Source organism: Hoplias malabaricus, chromosome 3 (genome assembly GCF_029633855.1).
Source record: "Hoplias malabaricus isolate fHopMal1 chromosome 3, fHopMal1.hap1, whole genome shotgun sequence".
Lineage (NCBI taxonomy): Eukaryota > Metazoa > Chordata > Actinopteri > Characiformes > Erythrinidae > Hoplias > Hoplias malabaricus.
The window spans coordinates 31,492,018-31,516,792 of NC_089802.1; the positions used below are offsets into that span (position 1 = coordinate 31,492,018).

Sequence of the window (24,775 nt, forward strand, 5' to 3'; positions counted from 1 at the left end):
CTTTTAAACACACATACACACACACACACACACACTCTCTCTCGCTCTCTCTCTCTCTCTCTCTCTCTCTCTCTCTCTCTCTCTCTCACTCACCCCACCCTCTCTCCCTCCCACTCTCCCTCCATCCTCTGATCCCTCCTCTCACAGTGTGTTCTCTCCACTCTAAGAGAAGCAGCTCCTCTGGATTACTCCACAAGCCCGCGGCTACGAAGAGGAAAAACGAGAAGACGTGACTAAGTGGCAGCCAGAGAGAAAAAGAGAAAGAAAGAGAGAGAGAGAGAGAGAGAGAGAGAGAGAGAGAGAGAGAGAGAGAGATAGAGAGAGTTAAGAGAGAGAAGGGAAAGGAGAGCCACCCCTAACTGGAGTGTAAGGGCTCTTGCATCTGGAACAGTATTCGGCCTGTTTTTCAGTTCTGTTTCTTTTTTTTAACCAGAAGAAATGGAGGGAGAGATGAAAGAGAGGAGGAAGATCCAGTTCTCCGTCCCCTCGGCTGTGCCCACCCAACTGGACCCCAGACAAGTGGAGATGGTAAGAGGCTGCGAAACACGAGATGGAGATTTTGAACTTGTCGCTTTCTCTGAAGAGACAACTTTGTTAAAAGAATTGAAGTTTAGGGTTTTGAAGGGTTCTCTAATAAAGGCAGTGGTTCTGTTTAGAACCAGGGTTCCAATAAAGAAACCTTTTGCATGCTAAAATAATTCATTGGATAAGACTTGTGGAGAATGAGTTGTATATGAGTTGTATGTATATGATGATGTGGGCTGTATGGAACAATTTTCGATAAAAGTGCTATATATATATATATATATATATATATATATATATATATATATATATAACCATAAACATCTGTCTGATGGTCAACCATTTCACCATGCAAATAGTTCTAGGTAGAACACATAATTATAAAAAGGACCACTTCCTACACCAAAGAGCCCTTGGTGTGGCAGGGTCTTAATTAAAAATATGTAGAGATGCTGATTTTGAAATTGTGATGTCTTAAGAAATTAAATAAAAAAGTCAAATAAAAAGAGTCAAATTTATATACATTTAAATGGCAATATTAAATATTCAAAAATTGTAAAAATTGAATTGGTGGCATTGAGGTTGTGGGTTCGATTCCCACTCCGGGTGACTGTCTGTGAGGAGTTGGTGTGTTCTCCCCGTGTCCGCATGGGTTTCCTCTGGGTGCTCCGGTTTCCTCCCACAGTCCAAAAAAACACACATTGGTAGGTGGATTGGCGACTCAAAAGTGTCCGTGTGTGTGAATGTGTGTGTGTGTGTGTGTTGCCCTGTGAAGGTCTGGCGCCCCCTCCAGGGTGCATTCCCGCCTCGCGCCCAATGATTCCAGGTAGGCTCTGGACCCACTGCGACCCTGAACTGGATAAGGGTTACAGATAATGAATGAATGAATGAATATTAGTTTATATGTTTTCATAAAATGGAAATATTTCTTCTTAAACTTTTTAGTCTCCTCCTTCTTTTTTAATAATTTTACCGTAAAATTACACCACAAAATTTTTGTGATGCTCCACTGAGCTGAAATAGGGAGAACAGAGCCTTTACCATTGCTACTCCAGGCTCGACATCACAGAAACTGCACTATGTAACTTCTGGAATTCTATGTGATTAAATGAAATGAAACTGCAGTACATTTTAAAACCAGAGAAGGGGAATTGAGTTAATGACTCAGACTCAGGTTTCCATGTTGAAATATTCATGATGTATAACTTGTGAAATTTCTGTCTGAGGGAAAACAAATAAAAAGCTAAACAAACAAACAAAAAACAGAACTGATTAATTAGAATGGCCAGTCATATACACCTCTTCTGGTGAAAATGAAGTCTGTCGGATGTTGTGTGTGTTATACGCTAGAGAAGATGCATCATGCGTAAGTTATCAAACAAAAGCAGAATTTCCAGAAAGTGAGGAATCTACAGCTGCACGTTATTTTCAATAAGAAGCTTGACAAAGATATGACTTTTCCCCAGAAAACCATATCCACTGAGGTGAATGTGCAGATTCATATAAAATTCAGATGCTTTCAGCCTGTGTACCTTGTTGCAAGCAAAGCCAGGTGAAGTCAATATGGGAGCAGCAAGTGTGTCTATTTTGTAGTTCCCCCCATTTTGCATGAAAGACTTGTGTCATTGTTTTCTGACTCTCCGCCCACTTTCCCATCTGGCTGGCGATCATGGCATAAGAAAAGTAGCTTGAGCAGAAAGTGTTCAACGTTAATTTCCACTCTGAAACCAAAATGTTGGCACAGCGGTGCAGCCACTAATACCACAGCTGCATGGCTCCAGTGGGGTTGTGAGTTAAATTCCACCCTGGGGTAACTCTTTGTGAGGATTTTGGTGGGTTCTCCCCAAGTTTGTGTGGGTTTCCTCCAGTTTCCTCCAACAGTCCAGAAACAAATGTTGGTAGGTCGACTGGCTAAGGCTCCGGAATTTCTCAATCAAGTTGATGGAAGTGTTTGCTAATAGCTGTTGTTAAATGGTATGACATGCAATGGCTATGAATCAATAAGACTAGTTTGCCCTTTAGTGTCTTCTAGTGGCACGGGGGGTGAGGTGGTCACTGTCGTTTCAGGGCACTGGAATATCAAGCAGACGCATTATGTTTTCGCTTGTGTCTGAAAGCCTCGGATCTCACTTTATCTGAGCCATGGTGTTTTTTGTCACTTGTGGTCAGGGTGTCTGGACTGGGTAAAGATTTGCCTGACAACTGATTATGTAATGATGAGTCAAACAACTCAAATGCTATATGATAGCAGTATGTAGTTAATGGTAGACCACATATTACACTGTGTAGCTGCGATAGAGTGTTTGTTCTACTGACCACAGCGGTCGTAATGACAGTTTTCCAACCTTTAGTACTGACTAAAGGTGGAACACATCAGATGTTGATTATTATTATTATTATTTTTTTTTTTGCTCCTGAAATATGAATGCTCAACGAACTCATGAATTCTAGCTATACCTGTTCCTTAACACAGAGTGATGGTAACCATATCTTTATTAGAAATAATGGTTAATAAACACAGAAAGTGATGCTATCACCATGGCAACCATTTGACTGCTGCATGTCACTGTTGGTCAAATACCATCACCAGTACTGCTATCATCGCCTACAAGCAAATGCAGCATTACAGTGAGAATAGATTTGTTTGTTGACAGTGGGCTGACTACATGATTCAGTTGCCCTCTAGTGCCTTCTAGTGGCACAGGCCAAAGTGGCAACGATTATTAATACCATGCGGTATGTTCTGTCAAGTGTCCGAGAGTTTTGGACCTCATTTTATTTGACCCGTGGTGGATTGTGTCACTTGTGGTCAGGGTGTCTGGGTGGTGCATCAGTCTGCCCAACAACAGATTATGTAACGATGTGTGGAGCCACTCTGGGAAGACAGTGTAAGACAGTGAGAAAGTAGTTCAGCGACAGTAAGCAGGTGCCATGTCACGGTTTGACCCAATTAGACTGGAGATGAAGGGAAGAGAGAAAAGGAGATGGAGAGATGGTGTAGAAGGTTTTAGATACACACACACACACACACACACACACACACACACACACACACACACACACACATATATACCCCCACACATTTTTGGCCACTCTCCATCCAAAGGACACAAAGTTAAAAGAAAATAAGGTCAGTTCTCCCTCACGGGGGTGTATCTGTATGTGTGTGTGTGTATGTGTGTGTGTTTATCTTGTCTCCCATGAACCATGAAAACATGAACATTTTGACACTGTGAGGACATTTGACTGCTCTGTGTGGTTGTGGAGGTCAATAAAATATTTTACTTGTCCAGGACAAGTACAAGACTATGACTAGATGCGGCTGAGTCAAGACAGACCCCCCCCCCCCCAAAAAAAAAAAAAAACATAATTTCTGTGTGTCAAATGAGTGGAGCTTACCACATGACTAAAGGAATCTGGATCTTCTAATTATTGCTGTTGCTTTTGTGCTGCTGATTGATTGATCCATAGGTCGTTGAAAAGCGCTGACCTGCTGACGTGTCCTCCAGTGCTAAAGTTGCACATAATATTGATATCGCCCACTAGCAGCTTGTTTTGCTTGTAAATAATACATCAGACAGTGCGATAAACAAGTCACAACACGGCAATAACTTCTTTTATCACAAAAGTGATCAATGACATTTTTTTCACTGTTTAAAAAGAACACATTTACAAGCTTTGTTTGAAAGAGAGGGCTACAATCAGATTCATAGCCTTAAATTCATTACAATTTATGCTAATGACATTTTTAATTATTTAATATTTTTAACATTTATTTTATAAAATCTTCAGCCATGGTTTTATTTCTAGTATATTTTTAATTTTATATTTTATTAATTATAATTTTTTCATTCTTGCCTTATCAGCATTTTTCAGTCCCTTATTATGTATGAAAGAACAAATATGTATGGATAATTACATTTTAGAATATGAATCAATGATAATAAAAACATGATATGATAATGTTTCTACTGGACGTTCATAAACAAGGACTGATCCAAATTAAAACCAGCAAAATGAATGATTCTTGTTATAGTTCATTTGGAACTTTCTTAAGAGCAAATTACAAAAAAAAATTACTTATAATTGAATTGACATGGGCGGCACGGTGGCGCAGCAGGTAGTGTCGCAGTCACACAGCTCCAGGGGCCTGGAGGTTGTGGGTTTGATTCCCGCTCCGGGTGACTGTCTGTGAGGAGTTGGTGTGTTCTCCCCGTGTCCGCGTGGGTTTCCTCCGGGTGCTCCAATTTCCTCCCACAGTCCAAAAACACCCGTTGCAGGTGGATTGGTGACTCGAAAGTGTCCGTAGGTGTGAGTGTGTGAGTGAATGTGTGTGTGTCTGTGTTGCCCTGTGAAGGACTGGAGTCTCCTCCAGGGTGTATTCTCGCCTTGCGCCCAATGATTCCAGGTAGGCTCTGGACCCCCTGCGACCCTACAATTGGAGGAGTAAAAATAATAATAATATAATTGAAGAGTAAAAAACTGTGACTAAATTTAGCAAAGATGAAACAGAACAACATTGAACACCATTAGCTTCTGGTAGCTACATTCTTGAGTATGTATATTCCTGAGTACATAGGAACTTTTGCTAATGTCCTTATTTACAGTATTTTCTAAACAAAATGTGATTTTATTTTCCTTGCACAGCAATTTTTATAAAACAATAAAAATAAATAAATAAATAATCCATTCAAACGCACATTGGCTAGTAGTAGGGGCAGTGAGCAAATATGCACCAGTGTGAACTAGCAACCCTTCGATCCCAATTCTGCTCCTCTAGGCTTTAAGCCACAGCTGCCCTGGTGAAAAGAAATCTTTGAACCACAAATTGCCTCTATCCATGAATAAAGTATTACATGTATTTTAAGAGGTGTACATCATTTCACTTGGTTAATTCTCTTTGCCTCCTTCCTAAGATATATTTGACACCTTGGCTTAGGGGTCTCAAACTACTGTTTATTCCATTGCTAATGAGAAACACTTGGATGTTGTCCTTTTATTTTATCCATTATTTGCTCACTCTCCACCTCTCTCCATAAGATGCTAATTCGTTAGCGACGGTGTGTCACCATTCAATTTCCACATGAAAAGGCCCCCTGTTGGGTTGGCAGGGATGAAGTGGGGTCTCCTGAAGGAGGAAAGCTGTCTGATTGGTGGGAGGACTCTCTTTTTGTTTGGAGTGGATGTTGGCTGAATGCTAATGGCTTTGTAAAGCTGCTAAGTGACCCTGGCCGCTTTATGGGAACATCGTGTGTGTGCGTGTGTGTGTATTTAGGCTGATGCTTAACATTTCCATAGAAATGAACCCTGGTTGCATAAAGAGAACAGGTTGAAGGAGGTATTTATAGAGGAGAGGGTACTTGTGTTTGTACGTTTCAAGTATATACAAAGCTAAAGTGGGTCGGTCGTGAATGGAGGACCACCTAGCATGCTATGTGTTTTGAGCATAATCAAGATATTTACTTGCCGAACAGGAAGGGTATGATCTCACTAATGTTTATGTGGTAAAACCCTCACATCAATTTTCCATTAAAGTGTGTTAAGTCGTCTCTGAATTGTAGAAAATATAACTGAATCAGTGACTTGGGGCTTAGTATGAGGTGCTCTTTTGCTCAGTGAATAATATTTGAGACCAAGAGAGCTGTTCTATTTTGCTGGCCACACACTCTATCACCTACAGGGCTGGACATTGTTGAACGAATGTTGTGCTCCTGTACACACACACACACACACACACACACACACACACACACAGCATCAACCTATGAAAATAATTCATTCATTCATTCATTCATTCATTCATTATCTGTAACCGCTTATCCAGTTCAGGTGGCCCTGCAGTGTTGAGAACGACCCCCCCCCCTCTCTCACACACACACACACAATATCTTTTCTGTGGTGGTCTTGGCCATTAATGTAAAGGGTGAAAGAGGGCTAGCAAAGTGTCCAAAACAACAAATGGATACATACGGTCAGAGGAGCCTATAAATTGTGTGAAAAAAGAGTGTAAAAATAATGTCATTTAATATTATGGGTGACTGAATGAATGTATAATTATATTTCATGGGTTTTCTGGCCTTGTTTTACACTTCTGCTGCTTTTTAGAAACTGTTCACCAATTGCAATCTGTCTCATACACACACACACACACACACACACACACACACACACACACACACACATTTTCTGCCTGTCTCATCATCTGCAAAGGTGATGAGTCAGTAAGGTGATCCAGTGTTGCTGTTTCTCCTCTTCAGCATTAGAGGATTACTGCTACTGCCGGACTCACTCTGTGAAGGCTATGATTTAAACACTGTACTCTCCCTGGCCACACTGTTTGAAACCCTGCCTCTGTAGCCTTTCTAATGTGCAGTTGTGTTCACATATATACCATTCATCCAGAATGTCATATTGTTACATCATGTAAGACCCTTACAGAAATGATATAATGTGTATTTCCCAAGGGCCCTTGTTGGTTTGCCTGAGTGGGGCAGTGAACTCCAGTCCCACATGGAGGACAGTGCTGTTTCATGCTACACTATAGAACGATTGATTCCTTTTACAGGCCAAGTTTAGTTTCAGTGTAAGAGTGAGGCACGCTATGGATTTTATTCACACATTTGACAGATACACACATTCCAGATGTGGATTGATGTAGTGTTGGGAGAATTGTGTTGTGGTTACACAAGCAGGGAATCAAACCCTTAGAGCAGTGTCACCCGTACAATACACTGCACTATACTAAACAACAGCATTTTCACTACATAGTACAAATCAAGCTTCAAGTCGTATTAACTCTCTTCTGGGAAGACTATACATTATATGTTGGAATGTTTCTGTGATTGATTTGATTGCATTCTGACATTTAAACATTAGTGAAACTAGGCAGTGATGTTGGATGAATGAACCCAACCTCAACTCATCCCAAAAATGGAATTAGTTCCAGTGTAAAATCCAGTGTCTGAAAAATACGGGCGTAATTACCAGTACATCCCCAGCAGGAATGTTTTGTTTTTCATTATTATAATGTGTCAGGAACAGGGGTGTGGACCAAGAGATGAAAGTATGAGCAGAGACACATTGCATATTGCAAATACTAAAGACATACACTACCCAGGAAAAAATAAAACACAAGCAAAAAGTAAAACACTCAGGACAAAATAAAACACCTTAGGTTTTTTCCTTAAGTATAAACCTTAAGTGATTATTTTCCCTTAGCCAAGGGAATTACTTAAGTGTGTTGCATAAAACCCCTCAGACGTTTCACTTAATTAAGGGAGAACGATAAGGGATTTACTGCAGTGACTTAGGTCTTGTTGCAGTAAAGGTCTAAAGTTGCAAATTCAATCCAACTACAGCTGCAGGGAAAAAATGTGGCAAGATATAAAGGCTGTTGGAGTTTTTTTAACGTGGCAGTCAAAATATATTAATAGTCTTATTAAGGTTTTAAGTATTATTTGAAGTGGCCATTTATTTAATGTGGAAGTCTAAATAAAATATTTTATACATTAAATTAAAATGTAAAATACATTGTTTTAAGATGGATTTTTAAGGTGGATCTTTAATGGTTTTAGGGTTTATTTGAAGTGGCCATTTATTTGAGGTGAATGTCTCAATAAAATGGACATTTTTATTAAGGTGGCAGTCTAATATTGGCAGTTTTTATAAGCTGGCTGTATTTGAAAATAGTATTGGATTAATTGTTTTACAGGGCGGCACGGTGGCGCAGCAGGTAGTGTTGCAGTCACACAGCTCCAGGGGCCTGGAGGTTGTGGGTTCGATTCCCGCTCCGGGTGACTGTCTGTGAGGAGTTGGTGTGTTGTCCGCGTGGGTTTCCTCTGGGCGCTCCGGTTTCCTCCCACAGTCCAAAAACACACGTTGCAGGTGGATTGGCGACTTGAAAGTGTCTGTAGGTGTGAGTGAATGTATGTGTGTCTGTGTTGCCCTGTGAAGGACTAGAGTCCCCACTGTATTCCCGCCTTGTGCCCGATGATTCCAGGTAGGCTCTGGACCCCCTGCAACCCTAAATTGGATAAGCGGTTACAGATGATGGATGGATGATTGTTTTACAAATTTAAAATCATAGCTATTAAAGAGTATATAAGCTAATGTTGCAACGATGTTAGCAATATGTGACAAGCCAAATTCAAAGTTCCATGAACTTTCCCTCTCTAGTTATCATTATTATTGATGGATGATAAATTATATAATGGATGCTCTTTAATAACTGTTCATCATTCAGATGTTCTAGAGGATTTTCTTAAAAAAACTTTCCTAGGTGCAAGATCATGTTAAAAAAACAGATATGTTCTTCATCTTCTGAGTGTTAAAGTGAGGTTTTGCAGGGTGTGGTTTTTAAGGGATTACTGAAGGGACATTCAATACTTCAGGGGTTATGACGATTTCCTTTAAGAAAGTCCCTAGGTGCCACACAGAAACAGTAACACAATAACAGAGTAAGTAAACTTAACAAAGGGGACAGAGGAGACAGAAGACAAATAAATACAGGACATAAGGGTGTGCAAGACAAACTCCAGATTAACCAGATACAAGAAAACACACACAAAAAACCTCCAAGGCAGAGAATAGGCTAAGCAAGAACTATTCTAAACAGGAAAGAAACAGAACTAAAGACAAGACACGGGGCCAAACTGAAAGGCAGACAACAAGTATATCAGAACATGGACTATAAAAAGACATACCAGACAAGAAACACCTGGAACAGAATTAAGATATGTGACAAAGTGCAGGATGATCACATGACAAGAAGAACACAAGCAGGAACCGAAACAAAACAAGACACAGGGAATAAAACTGAGTAAATGCTACATAATGAGGACTCCCTTGATAACATTACAGAAATGACTAAGCCTAAAACATCCTGAAGGTGTTGCTGTGTCCACAATATGATTCAGTCTTATTATGTCAGGTATATGCTATATCATAACTGGCCCAAGAGGAGCGCCATCTACCTGTCAAATTTAATGTGGATTGCACTGAGGAAGGTATCATTGACATTCATTCCAGGAATTATGTTACTCTAAATATGGTGCATTTTGCACGAAATTCAAATCTTGGAAGTGTTGTTACGGAGTGGAGAGTCAGTAATGTGTACATATGCTTGTATTGATTCTAATAAAGTGGCCAGCAAGTACAGGGTCACTGTATTGAATTGTTCTTTAAATGATTTTAGCATAAAGGTCATTATTTAATAGGACGTACTGAAGGTGATACCCTTAGCATGGTATATTTATAACACCTCCATTAGTTACATAAGCCCAGCTTCTTCGTTTTATTACACGTCCTTCATTATGAACTCTGCTTAACTGGGTCAGTTATTTAATCTGCATCTCCAATCCACTCAGCTAATCATAGTCCAGTCTATAAAGACCCTGTCTACCACTCAATTCGATTGGACCACACTTTACCTCCTCATTCTCACTGCGATTAAAATATGATCCCTTTGTGAATCCATATCATAGTCATAGTGTAGTTTTGACAAGAGGAGTGCCATGTATTTGCCATATTTGAAGTGGTTATGTGCTAGGGAAGTAAAATGGCTGTAATTAAATGCAGTCTTTTAATACAGAGGATTGCTGTGAATGGTGCATTCTGGGAGACCCAAGAGCCACCAAACAATTAAAATGTTGGATGTGACAGTAATTAGCTGCTATCTATAAGTATACTGGGAAAGTATATTTTACTTAACTTACCTGCTCAGTGTTGGTCTTTGCTAGTTTCACCAGCCAGCACTTCTTTTCAAATTTAACAGCTCACCACCCTTATAAGAGTCCACATTGGCTAATAAATGGAGGGTAATCCTTCACACCCACAAAGACCATCCCAGACCAGAAAGATCCCACCAGCTATGGTTTATTTTCCAACTGCAACTAGTGGCACTTCTTTTCACTGAATGGTACCTACTTTACTGGACTCTACTCAGCTCTGTTTGCTTTTTGGTACCCGGTCCCTAATTGGTTTTCAACTAGCACTGCTCCACCTGAAACGTAACCTGTGATATCACAATACACTGTCTCTAATGGGAACAGGCTTTGTAAACCACAACAACAGACCATTAACATTTCTCATTGTGTATATGCATATTGTTGTTGTTTGGGACTGAACACAACTCAGTGCGAATCAGTTTTTTTCTTCCTTGTTACACCATCTCACTGGATTTTTTAATCTGCCACCAATCCAAGGAGCGTTCGAACCTCCTCAGAAGACCACTGTGTAATTTAAGAAGCTGACATTGTGAGTCAAATAAAATCAAATGTCTTCATTTCTTCATGATTTATTGGCCCCTCTGGCCAGTCTGCTCTCTGCAAAGTTTACACAGCACGCTTTAGTCTCTACTCAGCTCACTTAGAGCTACAAGTAAGTGTAAGTGTAGAGTCGTGTTGAGTACAGCACTTGAAAGGTTCACATAAGCTAGCATCACACGAAGGGGTGCTAGGAAATGCAGGGCCATCCTACACACCCAGATACTCCAACCCACAGCTTCTTTTTAAACGGAAGCTAATAGAAGGTTATTCAACATATTTATATATATATTATATAAATGTATTTCAGTTGAGTGCCACAGTGCACAGTGTAAACAACCTGCAAGCAGCATACAGTATTAGAACTGTAAATTTACAACGCTATAGCAGAGAAACTGGTGTCAGTTTAAAAATGAAATTCCACAGGTATCTGGAGATGTTTTTTTTTCATAGTGCAGCTATGGCTCCTTATGTCCATCCTGGTGGGATCTTAACCGAGGTGTGAATTGGAAAATGTGGCTAATAATAGCCACAAGTGAGCTTGTGTGTGAGAGGCAGTGTGGGAATGAGCGTAGGCTCATAGTGAGGTTATATATAGAGTGGTGTTTTTCACACTCTGTACAAAGACAGGGTAAAAAAAACAATCTTGATAAAGAAACTCTCCATTCTCACTCAGTAATCCACTGTATAAATGGAATTGTTTTTCCAAGAAGGACAAATATAGACAGAATCCCAACCTGCTCTACATTCAGATCTCCAGCTGTCTGTCTTCTGTTGGGGTGTATTTTCAGGCTGGGGGAGATGTGATATAATCTAATGTACACTGTGTATTTCAATGTACATTTCAGTTTTTGACTGAAAAGTCACGAGGTCAAAATGGAAGTGGTGCAATTGCATAAATCCGAAGACTGAGCACTCATGTCCGTCTGCTACCCTCTCAGAGTCCAAGCTTTGCCAAGAATCTCCAATGACCCAAATAAAATATGGGCAACATGAGTCCTCTGTCCAGAAACTGATCCATGACAAATGGAAAGATTTTATTTACAGATGCTCAAGCATCTGCCCAGACTTATTCCAGAGTTATTTTTAACCGTTCCCAAATCTGAAGGAAGATCTCGGTGGAAAGTGATTTTGTGATAATAGCAATAAATGACCATTTTTCGAGTAAAGACTAAATCATTTTATTTTAGAAAATCCATCCATCCATCCATTATCTGTAAGAGCTTATCCAATTCAGGGTCACGGTGGGTCCAGAGCCTACCTGGAATCATTGGGCGCAAGGCGGGAATACACCCTGGAGGGGGCGCCAGTCCTTCACAGGGCAACACCCACACATTCACTCACACACTCACACCTACAGTTACTTTTGAGTGGCCAATCCACCTACCAACGTGTGTTTTTGGACTGTGGGAGGAAGGTTTTAGAAAATTTTAAAACTATTTATTAGATCTAACATCTATATAGACGTTCAGTTGTATTATGTAGAAAAAAAGTATATAAAATTTTTCATAGTTTTTTTTATAAGTGTACAAATAACCTGTACACATGAAACATAGCTGATGTTGTCACAATACACCGTCTCTAACGGGAACAGCGGTGTTTGTAAACCACAACAACAGCAGCCATAACATTAAGCCTTTCTCATTGTGTATTTGCCTGTTGTAGTTGTTTGGGACTGAACACAACTCTTCCTTTTTTCTTCCTTGTTGCACTGTCTAGTGTCAGATTATAAAACAACATTCTAACTTGATTTGCTTGTTGCCACCATCAACCTACGACTCCTAAGGCTTACCCAGGACTAACAGCTGTTCATGGATTTTGGAAAGCTGGTCATATCAAATCCAAAACCTCAGCTAATATGTGTCATTTGCTGAAGAGATTTCATGGATCTCATCTATTTTGGAATCTGAGGCCTGGTTTACGATGATAATTGTTGTCTACACAAGACTCTATTCCTATTCCCACAATCCCTTTGCCAGGTTAAATACTGTCAAAAGGAGCAAAATCACCAAACAGAATTTAACTAGGACTGAAAATGCAACAGGGATTAAGCCAAAGAGACAAAACTGAGCTTGATTAGGGGACAAGAGCAACACAGCAGCCTGTCTAATCCCTCTATCTCTGCTCTGTTTCGCCCTGACACAGGAAGTCATTACAGATTTATGTAACCCAGTGTGCCGCAAACTGTGCACTCTTCAAAATGCGTCATTCTGCTTTTCCATATTTCCTGCCTGCATTGTTACCTTGCTGACTATGATTGATGGACACATTGATTGGATTCTGCCCACACACTGCTGGTCTGGATTATGGTCTTGTGCTTATGGATAAGTGATGACGATCTGTAAGCCTGATTTGGCGACTGGGGTTTAATTCATGCCCAGGAATATTTCAATGCTCCATACAGTGACATAAACACTACATAACCTAAATCAAGCTGGAGAAATCCAGATCATTTTTATGGACTTTAGTTCTGCGATTGCTTTCAGTTTTACGTAATGTAACTTTCTGTCCACTTTACTAGAAACACCTTGTTCTTTCACCCAATTTATGAGGTCCCTTAGCTGAGTATGAGGTGTGCAAAGAGATTTTAAAGTGTATTTAATTCCCTCTATTCCTCTATCAGAACACAGAACCACTATCCTGCTATTATCTTGGTTGTGTATAATTTTTAGCCAAGAGCTTATTTGTTGTCACTAGCTACATAGCTGCATTGACATATGGGCTACAATCTGTAACTGTGCAGCTGCAAGCTGGACCTACAAAAAAATAATAAAATGGCCCACAGTAGACAGATTAAACACTTTAAAAGTATTAAAGTGATTGGCCACTAAAAGCTGAATAAACATATTGTATGTGTATTAGAATGCCCTGCAAATTTCTGGAACTGTATTGAAGTGACAGAACATTGTTCTTCCATAGGATATTCCTTCAGTTGGTGTTTTTGTAACGATAGTGTTCAGACATTGAACTGATTTGCTGTAGTTCTTACATTTAGAGTGTCGGGAGGTCCCAAAAATGGGCAACCAGGGCCTAATATGTGGTATAAAGGGCTGGGGAGAGTTGAAGAGAGGGAAGAAGAAAGAGACACAGAGAGGGTTGTGTGCAAATGCTTGCACACCCTGATTATTGGTTTTAATCACAAAATTAAATAAAACAAAAATACCCCACTGTTTATTTTTATTTCAAGAGGAGGATGCAGGCTTTTGTGGATTTTATTTTTTCATAAAAAGAGATGGTTATCACAAGACAATGGCTTATTAGATAATTTTTTTACCATGTAATACATTTACTGCTGCAATAAAAGATTATTTCTGTTTTGAAATTAGATTCGAAGGCGGAGACCAACCCCAGCCACCCTGTTCCGCCTGACCGACCACCCGTCTCCAGAGGAAGAGAATCCGAGCCATCAGGTCAGACCATCCGTGCAGCCACAGAGTTATGTAATACCTCAGGGTAAAATCTAAGTTCAGATTCTGACATATCAAAATGCTATATTGAAGATTAGGGTGTGCTTTTGGAATATATCTCAATAGGGAGATGCTCATATCTGAATTCTGGGTAACTGGCAATATTTAGATTTTTCCAAAATGTGCATAAAATTACAGTAGCATATAAATACTAATTTGTATTTGATTAAAAGAATTAATGTGAAGGAGTGTCCTCTATGTTAAAGGATACAATATATAATATATAATAATGTACAATATATAAATGAAATGTTGTGGATACCAGCTCATCCAATGTATTAATAGAAAGCATGTTCCACTTTGCTGTAGTAACAGCTTCTATTCTTCTGAGAAGGCTTTACACTAGGTACTGGAGCACTGTTGTGATGATTTAACAGCAGTGAGCCAAAACAGCAGAGGTTGGATATAAGTGAGGAGTGGTGTTTGTGATCCAGAATCATACAACACTAAACAACTCAAGTTACTAATGAGTTTCTGTGGTAATTTAAAGAGTGAAAAAACTTACAGACAAGTTAAGCTTCATCAATGTTTAAAATACAGTAATTTTATCCCCTCAAACATACTATTCCACTTAAAAGAGGTGGAACTTCTAAATGTAAACAAACCAGAGAAGAGCATCCCCCCACAATCTGAGATGTTCCCTTTAAGATCCATTACAGTTCCATGACCCCACCAGACAGACTGTGTACTATTTGAAGTGTCCACAACGGGTGCACATAAAGCAGCTGCATTCACTAGTGTTTTGGACATATAGTTTATTTAGCGTTGTTATTACTTTAAAAAATACTTATTATCATAACAGCAAGGGGCTGAATGTGTAAATATGATTTTTTTTCAGTTGGCCATTTGTGAAAATGGAGGTTTGAAGTCAAAATCTGTAAACACAGCTGTCTACCAGCCCCCATCCTTCAAAGGTAAGGATCTCTGCTAAAATGTCTTCAATATTAAACACATAGAATTAATGTCATTAAATAGTGTGTGACTTTTTTGATATACATATGTTGAACATTTATAAAGTGCTTTCAGAAATCCATAGCACTTTATATTCTTTGGAACATTAGGAACCCACCACAAACACCAATGTATAGCATAAACGATGCAGCCAATAAGTACTTGTGCCATGTGCAAATCCAACACTAGCTCCAGCAGCAGCTTGGAGCTCTCCCCCATAAATACTGGGCAGGCAAATACTTGCTTATCTTCAACTGAGCTTTATAAAATATGTCATATTTTGCACTTCATAATCCACCACATGTCCTGTGAAGGACTGGTGCCCCCTCCAGGGTGTGTTCCTGCCTTGCACCCAATGATTCCGGGTAGGCTCCGGACCCACCGTGACCCTGAACTGGATAAAGGGTTACAGATAATGAATGAGCGAAAGAGTGCACCACATGTGCCACATATTTTTAATGTGATGGCAGGTAGATGAGATTAGCACCCATGTTAACACTCTTCAGCCAGAATGTAGCTCGATGTTGTCAAGCTGAAATATTAAAAAGATGTCATTTAGAAGGCAGCACACGTTGCTTAGATATGTGTAGATATTTGTCAGTGTTAATGATGTCAGTGTGGTTCAACGGTATCTGACGCTCACAAAATAGATTTTAATGTCACTAGTTGTTGTTTTAATAATAAAAACACATTACACAATACATTACATTCCTCTTGTAGTAGAGGAATCTATGGCTTCTGTATGTCTATGTCTATGTGTGTGTGTATGTGTGTGTGTGTGTGTGTGTGTGTGTCTCAGTATGTGTGTAGGGGGATTAGGAGGGTACAGCCAGCTGTGTAGTTGAAGTGTGACTTCATGCGACTCTGGATGATCTAGGATTAGTGCAGAGCACACACAGCTGACAGCTGGTTCTAACAACCCAGACATGCATCGCTTGCACACACACACACACACACACACACACATACTAAGTGAGAGGTGGTATACTTGTATGAATGTCAGTGCAATGGTTTTCTTTAATGTATATTTTACTATAGTAAATAATACACCATAAGGTCACTAGAACAAACTGCAAACGCAGCATGCTTAATCTCCATTAAAAATGCAACAGAACATCCTGGAGCCTCTGTACATGATCCTAAGGTCACTAAGCCCTATGCCAAGTGCTGGTTACTGGGGTTTATTGCCCCAGCACTGACCTCCCAAGCAATCAGAGATTGCAAAATTATTCTGCACTTGGTGTGGCCCACATGCAGTTTGCCATGGCCATTAAGGTGGGCCAGCTCTATTTGGAGCTTTGCGGCCAATATGTGGGTGACAATTGGTTCACATCTGGTTTGACAGCACCAGCTGTGGGCCAGCAGTGCCGCATCTCTGCCAGAGGTGGCTCACATCTGCATGCTATTTGATGTGGAAATGCGTTTTCTGGAGTTTTAGGGGCTGAATGCCATCAAACCTTACAGCCATGTTCTCACAAGTCTAAAGCTTTCTCACAGAGGCAGAAGCTGTTACTGCAGTGAAGAAGAACATAGTACATAATTCCCTTAATATCAGATGAAATGATTGGTGATGACGGATTGGGACGCAACACTTGGTTTCTGGCTGATATCTGCATTGAGATATAAGTCATATGACTTATGTTTCTCAGTTGATGAATAGATGAAGTACTGAATCGCAAAATCTGCTGTGATGAATCACGGTTAATTGCACTGTCTCTTCTTAAGAATGAAGATTTAACAATGTATATTTAAATGCAATACAAAAGAATGAATATATAATCAACACAATGGAATTATAATTATATTAGTAGCGTACGTCAAAACAATACAATAAAAGTGCTGCCATTTTCAGAGGAAGATAAGTATGTAGTGTGATATGCATGACACACTAGCTGGAGGAAACCATCCTTATTTACTTTATCCTAATATCTCAGTGTAGTTTTGGTGATTTTTGAATTGGAATCTCTTAATTTGCTGAGGTAAAATTTCAGGGGGAGGACACCATTAATGGAAAAAAATGAACATTGCAGAGGTAGCAGACAAATAAGGGGCTGTGTGTGTGTGTGTGTGTGTGAGCAAGAGAGAGAGAGAGGGATAGGAAGAGCTGGAAAGGTGAGCTTGACGCTGTGTTTACATCACTAGATAAATCCACTAATATATCACTAGGCTCTGTATAAAGAGTGAATTATGATATTGTGGCTAAATTTAGTAAAATTATTATTCATTCATTCATTCATTCATTCATTATCTGTAACCGCTTATCCAGTTCAGGGTCGCGGTGTGTCCAGAGCCTACCTGGAATCATTGGGCGCAAGGCGGGAATACACCCTTGAGGGGGCGCCAGTCCTTCACAGGGCAACACAGATACACACACACATTCACTCACACACTCACACCTACGGACACTTTTGAGTCGCCAGTCCACCTACCAACGTGTGTTTTTGGACTGTGGGAGGAAACCGGAGCACCCGGAGGAAACCCACGCGGACACGGGGAGAACACACCAACTCCTCACAGACAGTCACCCGGAGCGGGAATCGAATGCCCACAACCTCCAGGTCCCTGGAGCTGTGTGACTGCGACCGTGCCGCCCGTAAAATTATTAATCAGCATTAATAAAAAACAATACGTTAAATTTGTAGGTTAACACGTTAATTTTGACAGAATTAATCTGAATATATGTATTGGCTCATATTCAGCTCCTCAGACAGTGGTGTCTATGTATTTTCTTGATCATCTGAGTCATTCTTCAAGGTGACTTTCACCAGTGTCCAGTCTCGAGGTAATAAATGAATGGGGGAAAAAAGAGGAGAGGAAGGTAAAGCTGATCTGATAGAGTGCGTTAGTGTATCAGAGGCTGAGAGCAGCTCCACTGAGAGCTGATGAAAGAAAGTGATGATAGATTTGGTATGAGACTGTAATTAATAAGGAACCAAAGTAGCTCAGCGTTTTTCTACTGACCTTTCCTCTACTGGCTTTTTTTGTATTGCTGACTCTCTCTTTCTCTCTCTCACTCTCTTTCTCTCAAAAAACTGCAAACCAAACTGCAAAAACACTGGGACAGTAGAAAATATAATCACATACAGATCAACCATAATATTACAATGCCCTCCATTTCATCAGCTCCACTGACCCTATAGTTCTACAATTACAGACTGTAGTCCCCATTTCACCCTGTTCTTCAATGGTCAGGACCCTCAATTTTAGTATGACTAAGCAGGTATGACTTTCTTTGACTTTATCTCTTCAGTGTGGACCAATGAGGTAGACGTGTATAACAGTGAGTGGACACAATGTTTACAAATGTTTGATTCACTGCTGTGTCTGATTCACTTATACCAGTGTGAGACACACTAACACACTGTCACTGCAGTGATGGGAATGTGTGTTGCACTGATATGAGTGGATCAGACACAGCAGTTGCTGCTCAAGTTTTTAAATACTGTGTCCCTTCACTATCCACTCTGTTAGACACACCTAGCATGTTGGTTCACTTTGTAGATGTAAAGTCTGAGCTCATCTGTTGCTGCACATTTTGTGTTGGGCGCCTTCTAGTATTTCATCAATGGACAACGGACACACTTCCAAAACAGCAGTGTCACTGCAGCACTGAGAATGTTTCACCACCCAAATCATACCTCTGTGGGGGTCCTGCGGGTGTACAAGCTTTAAATGTTAGTTCAAAGGTGAATTACATTGATTAATTTTACCCCTACCCCTTTGTTTTCAAGTGTTATCTAGCTAGCCCCTGTGTTACAAGATGTAGTGGTTGAAATATTTTCCCTAGGAAATGGGACAACTCATCAAGAGTCTGATACATCATCAGAACACAAAAAAGTGCTGCTGAATTTTTCCCTAGTTAAATTGCGTTCAACAATCCTATATTATCACGCACTCCTAACTCTTCTGTGATGTAAAGCTGAAAACAGCTGTTTATTTGGTGGCTTTTCATTTGAAATTTCTAGTTCCACATTAAATTTTGCAGTAGCTGCAGGTGCTAGAATATTTTTGTTTCCAAGGTGGAACTGGAAATTCAGAGGCATCGTCATACTACTAGATATGTTTTATATGTTTTAAGCTTCATAATGCATTAATGCTACATTAAAACAAGATGATACAATTTTTTGCATAATTTTTAAAGAAACCGTACTGACATTTGTGGCTTTGCCAGTGATTCACAAGGCATTCACAGTCCGATTTTGGAAGTATGCCCCTAAAAAGTCTCAATTTCAAGGGGTATATAGCCCTACCACTTGGCCCTACCACTTTTTACAAACAAGACTTGAGACACCCTACCCCTAGGCAGAGGGGTAGGGCTAAGGGGTGAAATGGGATTCACTCTAAGTCTTTGTTAATACTTTTTAAGACAGTGTGAATGAGGAGAGCAGTATCATATAGCTCATATCAAGGGGCAGTATTAATGAGGTCTGGAATACATCTTCTGCACCCATTCATGAATTATAAAAAGCAACCTGAATTGGATGGATTATATTTAGTCGTAATACATACTGAGAACAGATCGGTCTGCTTGCTTTCCCCCAAACTCGTCCTTAATGATGTTTGCTGCCACTGTGGATGAGAGATGAGGAATGAGTTCTCCTTAATAATTAACCACAGCTCGTTCCTCATTTCACACTGTGTATTTTTCCGGGTCTCAGTGGAACTATTTGAAAGAGTAGTTCTTGTCTATTTTCAGTCAGCCATATTATTAAAGCCTTCTCCTTGTTTCTACACGTTGTTAATTTCGTCAGCTCTACTGACCATTTAGTTGCACTTTGTATTTCTATGGTTAGAGACTGGAGTCTGTCTGTTTACTCTGCATAAGCTGTAAGCCCCCTTTCATCCTAATCTTTAATGGGATTGTGAAAATATCACCACAGAGCAGGTATGATTTGGTGGATCATTCTCAGCACTGCAGTGGTACTGACGTGGTCGTGGTGTGTTAGTGTGCGTTGCGCTGGTAAGAGTGGATCAGACACAGCAGGGCTGCTGGAGTTTTCAAACCCCTCAGTATCATTGCTTGACGGTGAACAAGCCACCAATAACAAATATAAAATGTTAACAGTGTCCTGTGGCCAACATCTTGTGTCCACTGATGAATGATTAGAGGACAACCAACAAAAAATGCTGTGTTTGAAATGGCTTCCTATTCACTATTCCCTATGTTACTCACTATACAATGCACTGTTGTGTATGGAACTGACTTCAGGGAATAGTGAAAGATTTCAGACACTACCTCAAGCAGGTTTTTACTGAACAGCCCAGGGGATTATGGGTTTCCAATATCCACTAATGTGGGATTGTTTGAGCGCACTAAAAAATTATCCACAATGTTTTCTCACACTAATACAGAATGGCAGAACCCCAAAATAGTGCACTATATACTGAATAGGGCACAGTTTCAGACACAGAGAGACTGTGGAACAACAGGTGAGCTACTGCCCTTGATTTTACATCTGCAAAGTTGACCAACAACAAGGTATGTGTGTCTAATTACAGTGAATGGGCACAATGTTTCAAAATTTCAGCAGCAACTGCAGTGTCTGATCCACTCGTACCAGCACAACATACGCTGAGCTATGTCCAAACAGGTAAACACACTTCAGCAGATGTAGAAAAGCTCTTAAGGAACACCACTAGACTGAGACGCAATCGGTTCCATTAACATTACTAGTCCCTTTCTGTCTCTCTGCTGCAAACACACACATGGCTACATGCCCCTGAGAGTGGACCATCGTCCAGACACTGGTCAGTAACCTGCTCCTGTTTCTGTTTGTTCTTCAGCAGTTCAAAAGTTGGTGGAAGCTCACATGCAGTCGTCAGAAAAAGGCAACGACAGCCACTCCTCAGAGTCATCTGACAATGAAGAGACTGATAGAGGTGATCTGTCTCTCTTTCTATTCATCTATCAGTCCTTCAGTTCACCCATCCAAGCACAATCAACCAATCAAATAATATTGTCATTTACAAGTCTAGTCAATCCACCAACATTCATCCACCAACTAAGCACCTACCAGTTCATTCATCTGTAGTTCCATCCATCCATTCATCGATACATCCACCCATTCATTCATACATCTAACCATTCCACCATCCATCCATGCACCATCAACCCTTCACAACCACATCAAGCCATTGATCCAAACATCCATGCATTCATCCATTCAAACATCCATAAATCTGTTAACCCTTCATCAGCTATACACCATTCATTCATTCATTCATTCATTCATTCATCTGTACATTCTTCAATCCATCAATCCACCAATCCATCCATCCATGAAACACCAACCTGTAATTTCATCAACACATCTGTTCATCCATCCACCATCTACCAATCCACTGATTTATCTATGCTTCCATTCAATCATCAATCCATCCATCCATTCATTTATGCACACTTTCATCCATCCATCAGATGGGTTACTTGGCTCAGAGAAATATCTCTCACATAAAAATTTAGATTAAAAAAATCTGTGGAATTCTTCATTCGTTTACTAAGAATGTCCAGAGAGTAAAGTTTTTAACAGAGTTTATATTGGATACTAAAAACATATTTGAACTGTTTCCAAAGACCAAAGAGACGACCCGAGATCTGACCAATCAGTGCATCATTCAGGCAGTGAGGTCTGCGATGAGGTCACAGGCTCCACCCAACAGCAGGACATTCCAGGAGAAGAGGCTGAGGAGAGGGAGGAGTCAAAAGAAGCAGGAGACAAAACTACAAAAAAAACTGGTCAAGAAAAGAGTAAGTAGAAAATAAATAATGTTTAAAATGTGAGTTATTTTTATTAGCAGATAATTTGCCTGATATCTGTATACTCGAGCTGAAATCTGTAGCAAAGTCAGATTTAGGGTAATTAAAGGCTTTCTGACATTTTAAACCCATGTGTCCTTTGCTAGGTCTGGGTCTGCCAGATGACGTCAGGTGTGAACAAACGGGACAGCACTCGGTTCCTGAAATCTCACATGAGGTCCCTGGCTCCACCCGACTGCACGAGGTTCTAGGAGAAGAAGACAAGGACACGAATGAATCAAAAGGAGGAATGGACATAAGTCCAGAGAACACAGATCATGCAGAGTGTAAGGAGAAAGGGGAAGACTGATACATGCAAATGGTGTTGAAGAATCAGATGGTGACTTATATCATGTACAAATGAAACTTAAGTGAGTTATAAGAATTTTAAGAGATGTATTTTTAAATGATGACATTTATTAGAGAGAGAGAGAGAGAGAGAGAGAGAGAGAGAGAGAGAGAGAGAGAGAGAGCAGGGCCAGGACAGGGTCACAGTGAAGGTCAGTTTATGAACAAGTGAGGAATGAAGCTATTAACACAGCCCTACTGACAGAACAAAGATGACCACAGACAATTTAATGCTCGTCCAGAATTAATTCTTCACAATTCTGTGTAAGCCAAACTCTCACTAGCATATAATCGCACTGGAGGAAATTTCCTCTCATTTTAACAATTAATTGCTTCTGTGTCTTAAGTGCCTTGATCACAACTGATGGATCAATTTCCTCTGTACATTTCCATCAAATCCCTCGCTGATAAGGAGCATGACTTGTCACAGGACAGAGTACCAAAGTGTTTCATAAGTACCCCATGAAATTAGCATCTGCGTTCTTTTTTAAGGTGCAGCTTAATCAGAAATCAGTGTGGTGTCAATGTGGTGAGGAGCTGCTTATTCAATAGGAATGAGCTGTTGATTGGGTGTGCAAAAAACAAAGCAGCTGAGAGCTGAGAGAAATTTGTGTTACAACAAAAACAGACCCATAAGAAACTGGCACATACTAACAAGCAAGCAATTCCATTTGTTTATTAGCTTCTACACACTTCATATTTATAATTCAAAACAAATCCTGTTGATGTTAATGCATGAATCTTTCATGAGTTGTCCATTCCAATGTCTATATCCTTCTGCAAAATAGTAGTTATATGAAGTCTGAAACTACTAGAACCTCCACATAATGTGAACATAAGGTGAAAGTTTTTCTAGAACCAGTTACCTGAGCCAAGCATCATTTAGGAACTCAATTTTTTTTAGCAATACCACATTTGCTAGCCACTGTTGACATTTTAAGATACTCCTTTGTTTCTTTGTTTTTCTTTTCCCTGTCTGACGTTGTCTTGTTTTCATGAAATCAACTTTCCATTCAGTGCCAGCATTATAACTAAAGTTTCATGTCTTAAAGTTAAATGACAGAAATGTCAATAACCTGAATGAGGGATCACTTTTAATACAATTGTTTCAATCTAAATTTTTTGTACATTTGATCTAGTCATAGCTTTCAATAAGTAATCTTATTCTCATATTATTAAGATGATTTAACACAAGTGGACAGTGTGCTAAATGCAGGGCAAATTTTTCAAACAGTGCCAAATGGTTTGAGAGGAAATCAGTGGTCCACAGTTCCTTACAACCAGCCTGATCTCAGTATGAATTTGTCCATTTCTCTACAAGACCTTTCCCAAATTTTATACAGTGTGTACTGCATATAGCTTGCCATTTGTTGATGTAGAGGTTACGTTGTTTTTATAAGTGTCCAGCATGAAATATCACACTTAACCCTGTCGTTAACCCTAAACCTATGCTCTTGAAGGTCAGAAGTCTCAGGATTATCTGCCCCTAGAGCAAAAATGACTTTCCCCTACAGTTCCCAACACTGTCATGGAATAACATACGTTGTGGGGATTTACTGAAACAGCACCACCAGTGGACGGGAGCTCAGAGAAGTCTACATAGATATGTTATCAGTTTCTGCGGGTCTACTTTTGGTCATACGTGTACTAATTGTCCGAGATCTTGTTGTGAATAATATGAATGTCATGTGGTAGAATGTAGACTACAATAACAGATCCTCCTGACATAACCAAACCTAAATATTTGAAGGGACATGAAAACATCCTATGCATAGTCCACAACATGTAGCATATCAAAACGGATTCTCAGAGGGCTGTGACACTGATGTTTTTACTTTACTTTATAATTACTTATTAATTTACTAAAATTCAGTTGGAACTCACTGTAAAACTGTCCTTGAATTATTTTTGTCTGTAAGAATATTACAACTGCATTGCTGCAGTTTGATTCCCATAAGCTAGGGTAAAATTAATCAGATTTAAGTAACAATTGTGCTATGTTAGCTTTTATCTTACATATAGACTAGAAAAAGTTTGAGGATTAAAGCTGAGAGTTAAATAAAGCAATCAGAGTAATATGCATACATTTAAATGTATATATATATATATATATTGTACTGTGATTTTTTTAAATAAAAAATCCATCAAATTGGTTTGTTGTTCGGAATCTGATACTCATTCAAAAGGGCCATTTTGTGCCTCTTTTTTTCGTGGCTCTTTTCGGATAAGTAGCTGGCCGAGTTGGTCCCCGGGGATCTAAAAGCAGGTCTGCACATTCGTTAGGTCTGCTCCAAATAGAACTGCCCTCATTTGTCTCATACCAAACTTCTGTCAGCTGAGTCTGGCCTCTGGGGGATTTGGGCGAGGGCTTGTGTAGATCTAAGGCTTGGTGCTGGAACATCCACAAGCTCTCCTTCTTATTTTTG

General features: G+C 39.8%; 1 protein-coding gene across 1 annotated transcript; it reads left to right on the forward strand.

Moving 5' to 3' along the window:
• Positions 1-213: 213 nt before the first annotated feature.
• On the forward strand, positions 214-24,428 carry LOC136692553 (protein phosphatase 1 regulatory subunit 1B-like). The gene is made up of 6 exons (XM_066666068.1): positions 214-528; positions 14,114-14,197; positions 15,093-15,168; positions 20,990-21,085; positions 21,780-21,953; positions 22,109-24,428. Exons 1-6 carry the CDS (start codon positions 439-441, stop codon positions 22,309-22,311), a joined length of 723 nt encoding a protein of 240 aa, XP_066522165.1. The 5' UTR covers positions 214-438; the 3' UTR covers positions 22,312-24,428.
• The last annotated feature ends 347 nt before the right edge of the window (positions 24,429-24,775 follow it).

Bases quoted from the DNA above. Each gene is read 5' to 3' on its own strand.
- LOC136692553 (XM_066666068.1), top strand. From the start codon at position 439: ATGGAGGGAGAGATGAAAGAGAGGAGGAAGATCCAGTTCTCCGTCCCC. The intron at 529-14,113 runs GTAAGAGGCTGC...TTTTGAAATTAG, and splicing joins ACCCCAGACAAGTGGAGATG to ATTCGAAGGCGGAGACCAAC. The intron at 21,954-22,108 runs GTAAGTAGAAAA...GTCCTTTGCTAG, and splicing joins AAAAACTGGTCAAGAAAAGA to GTCTGGGTCTGCCAGATGAC.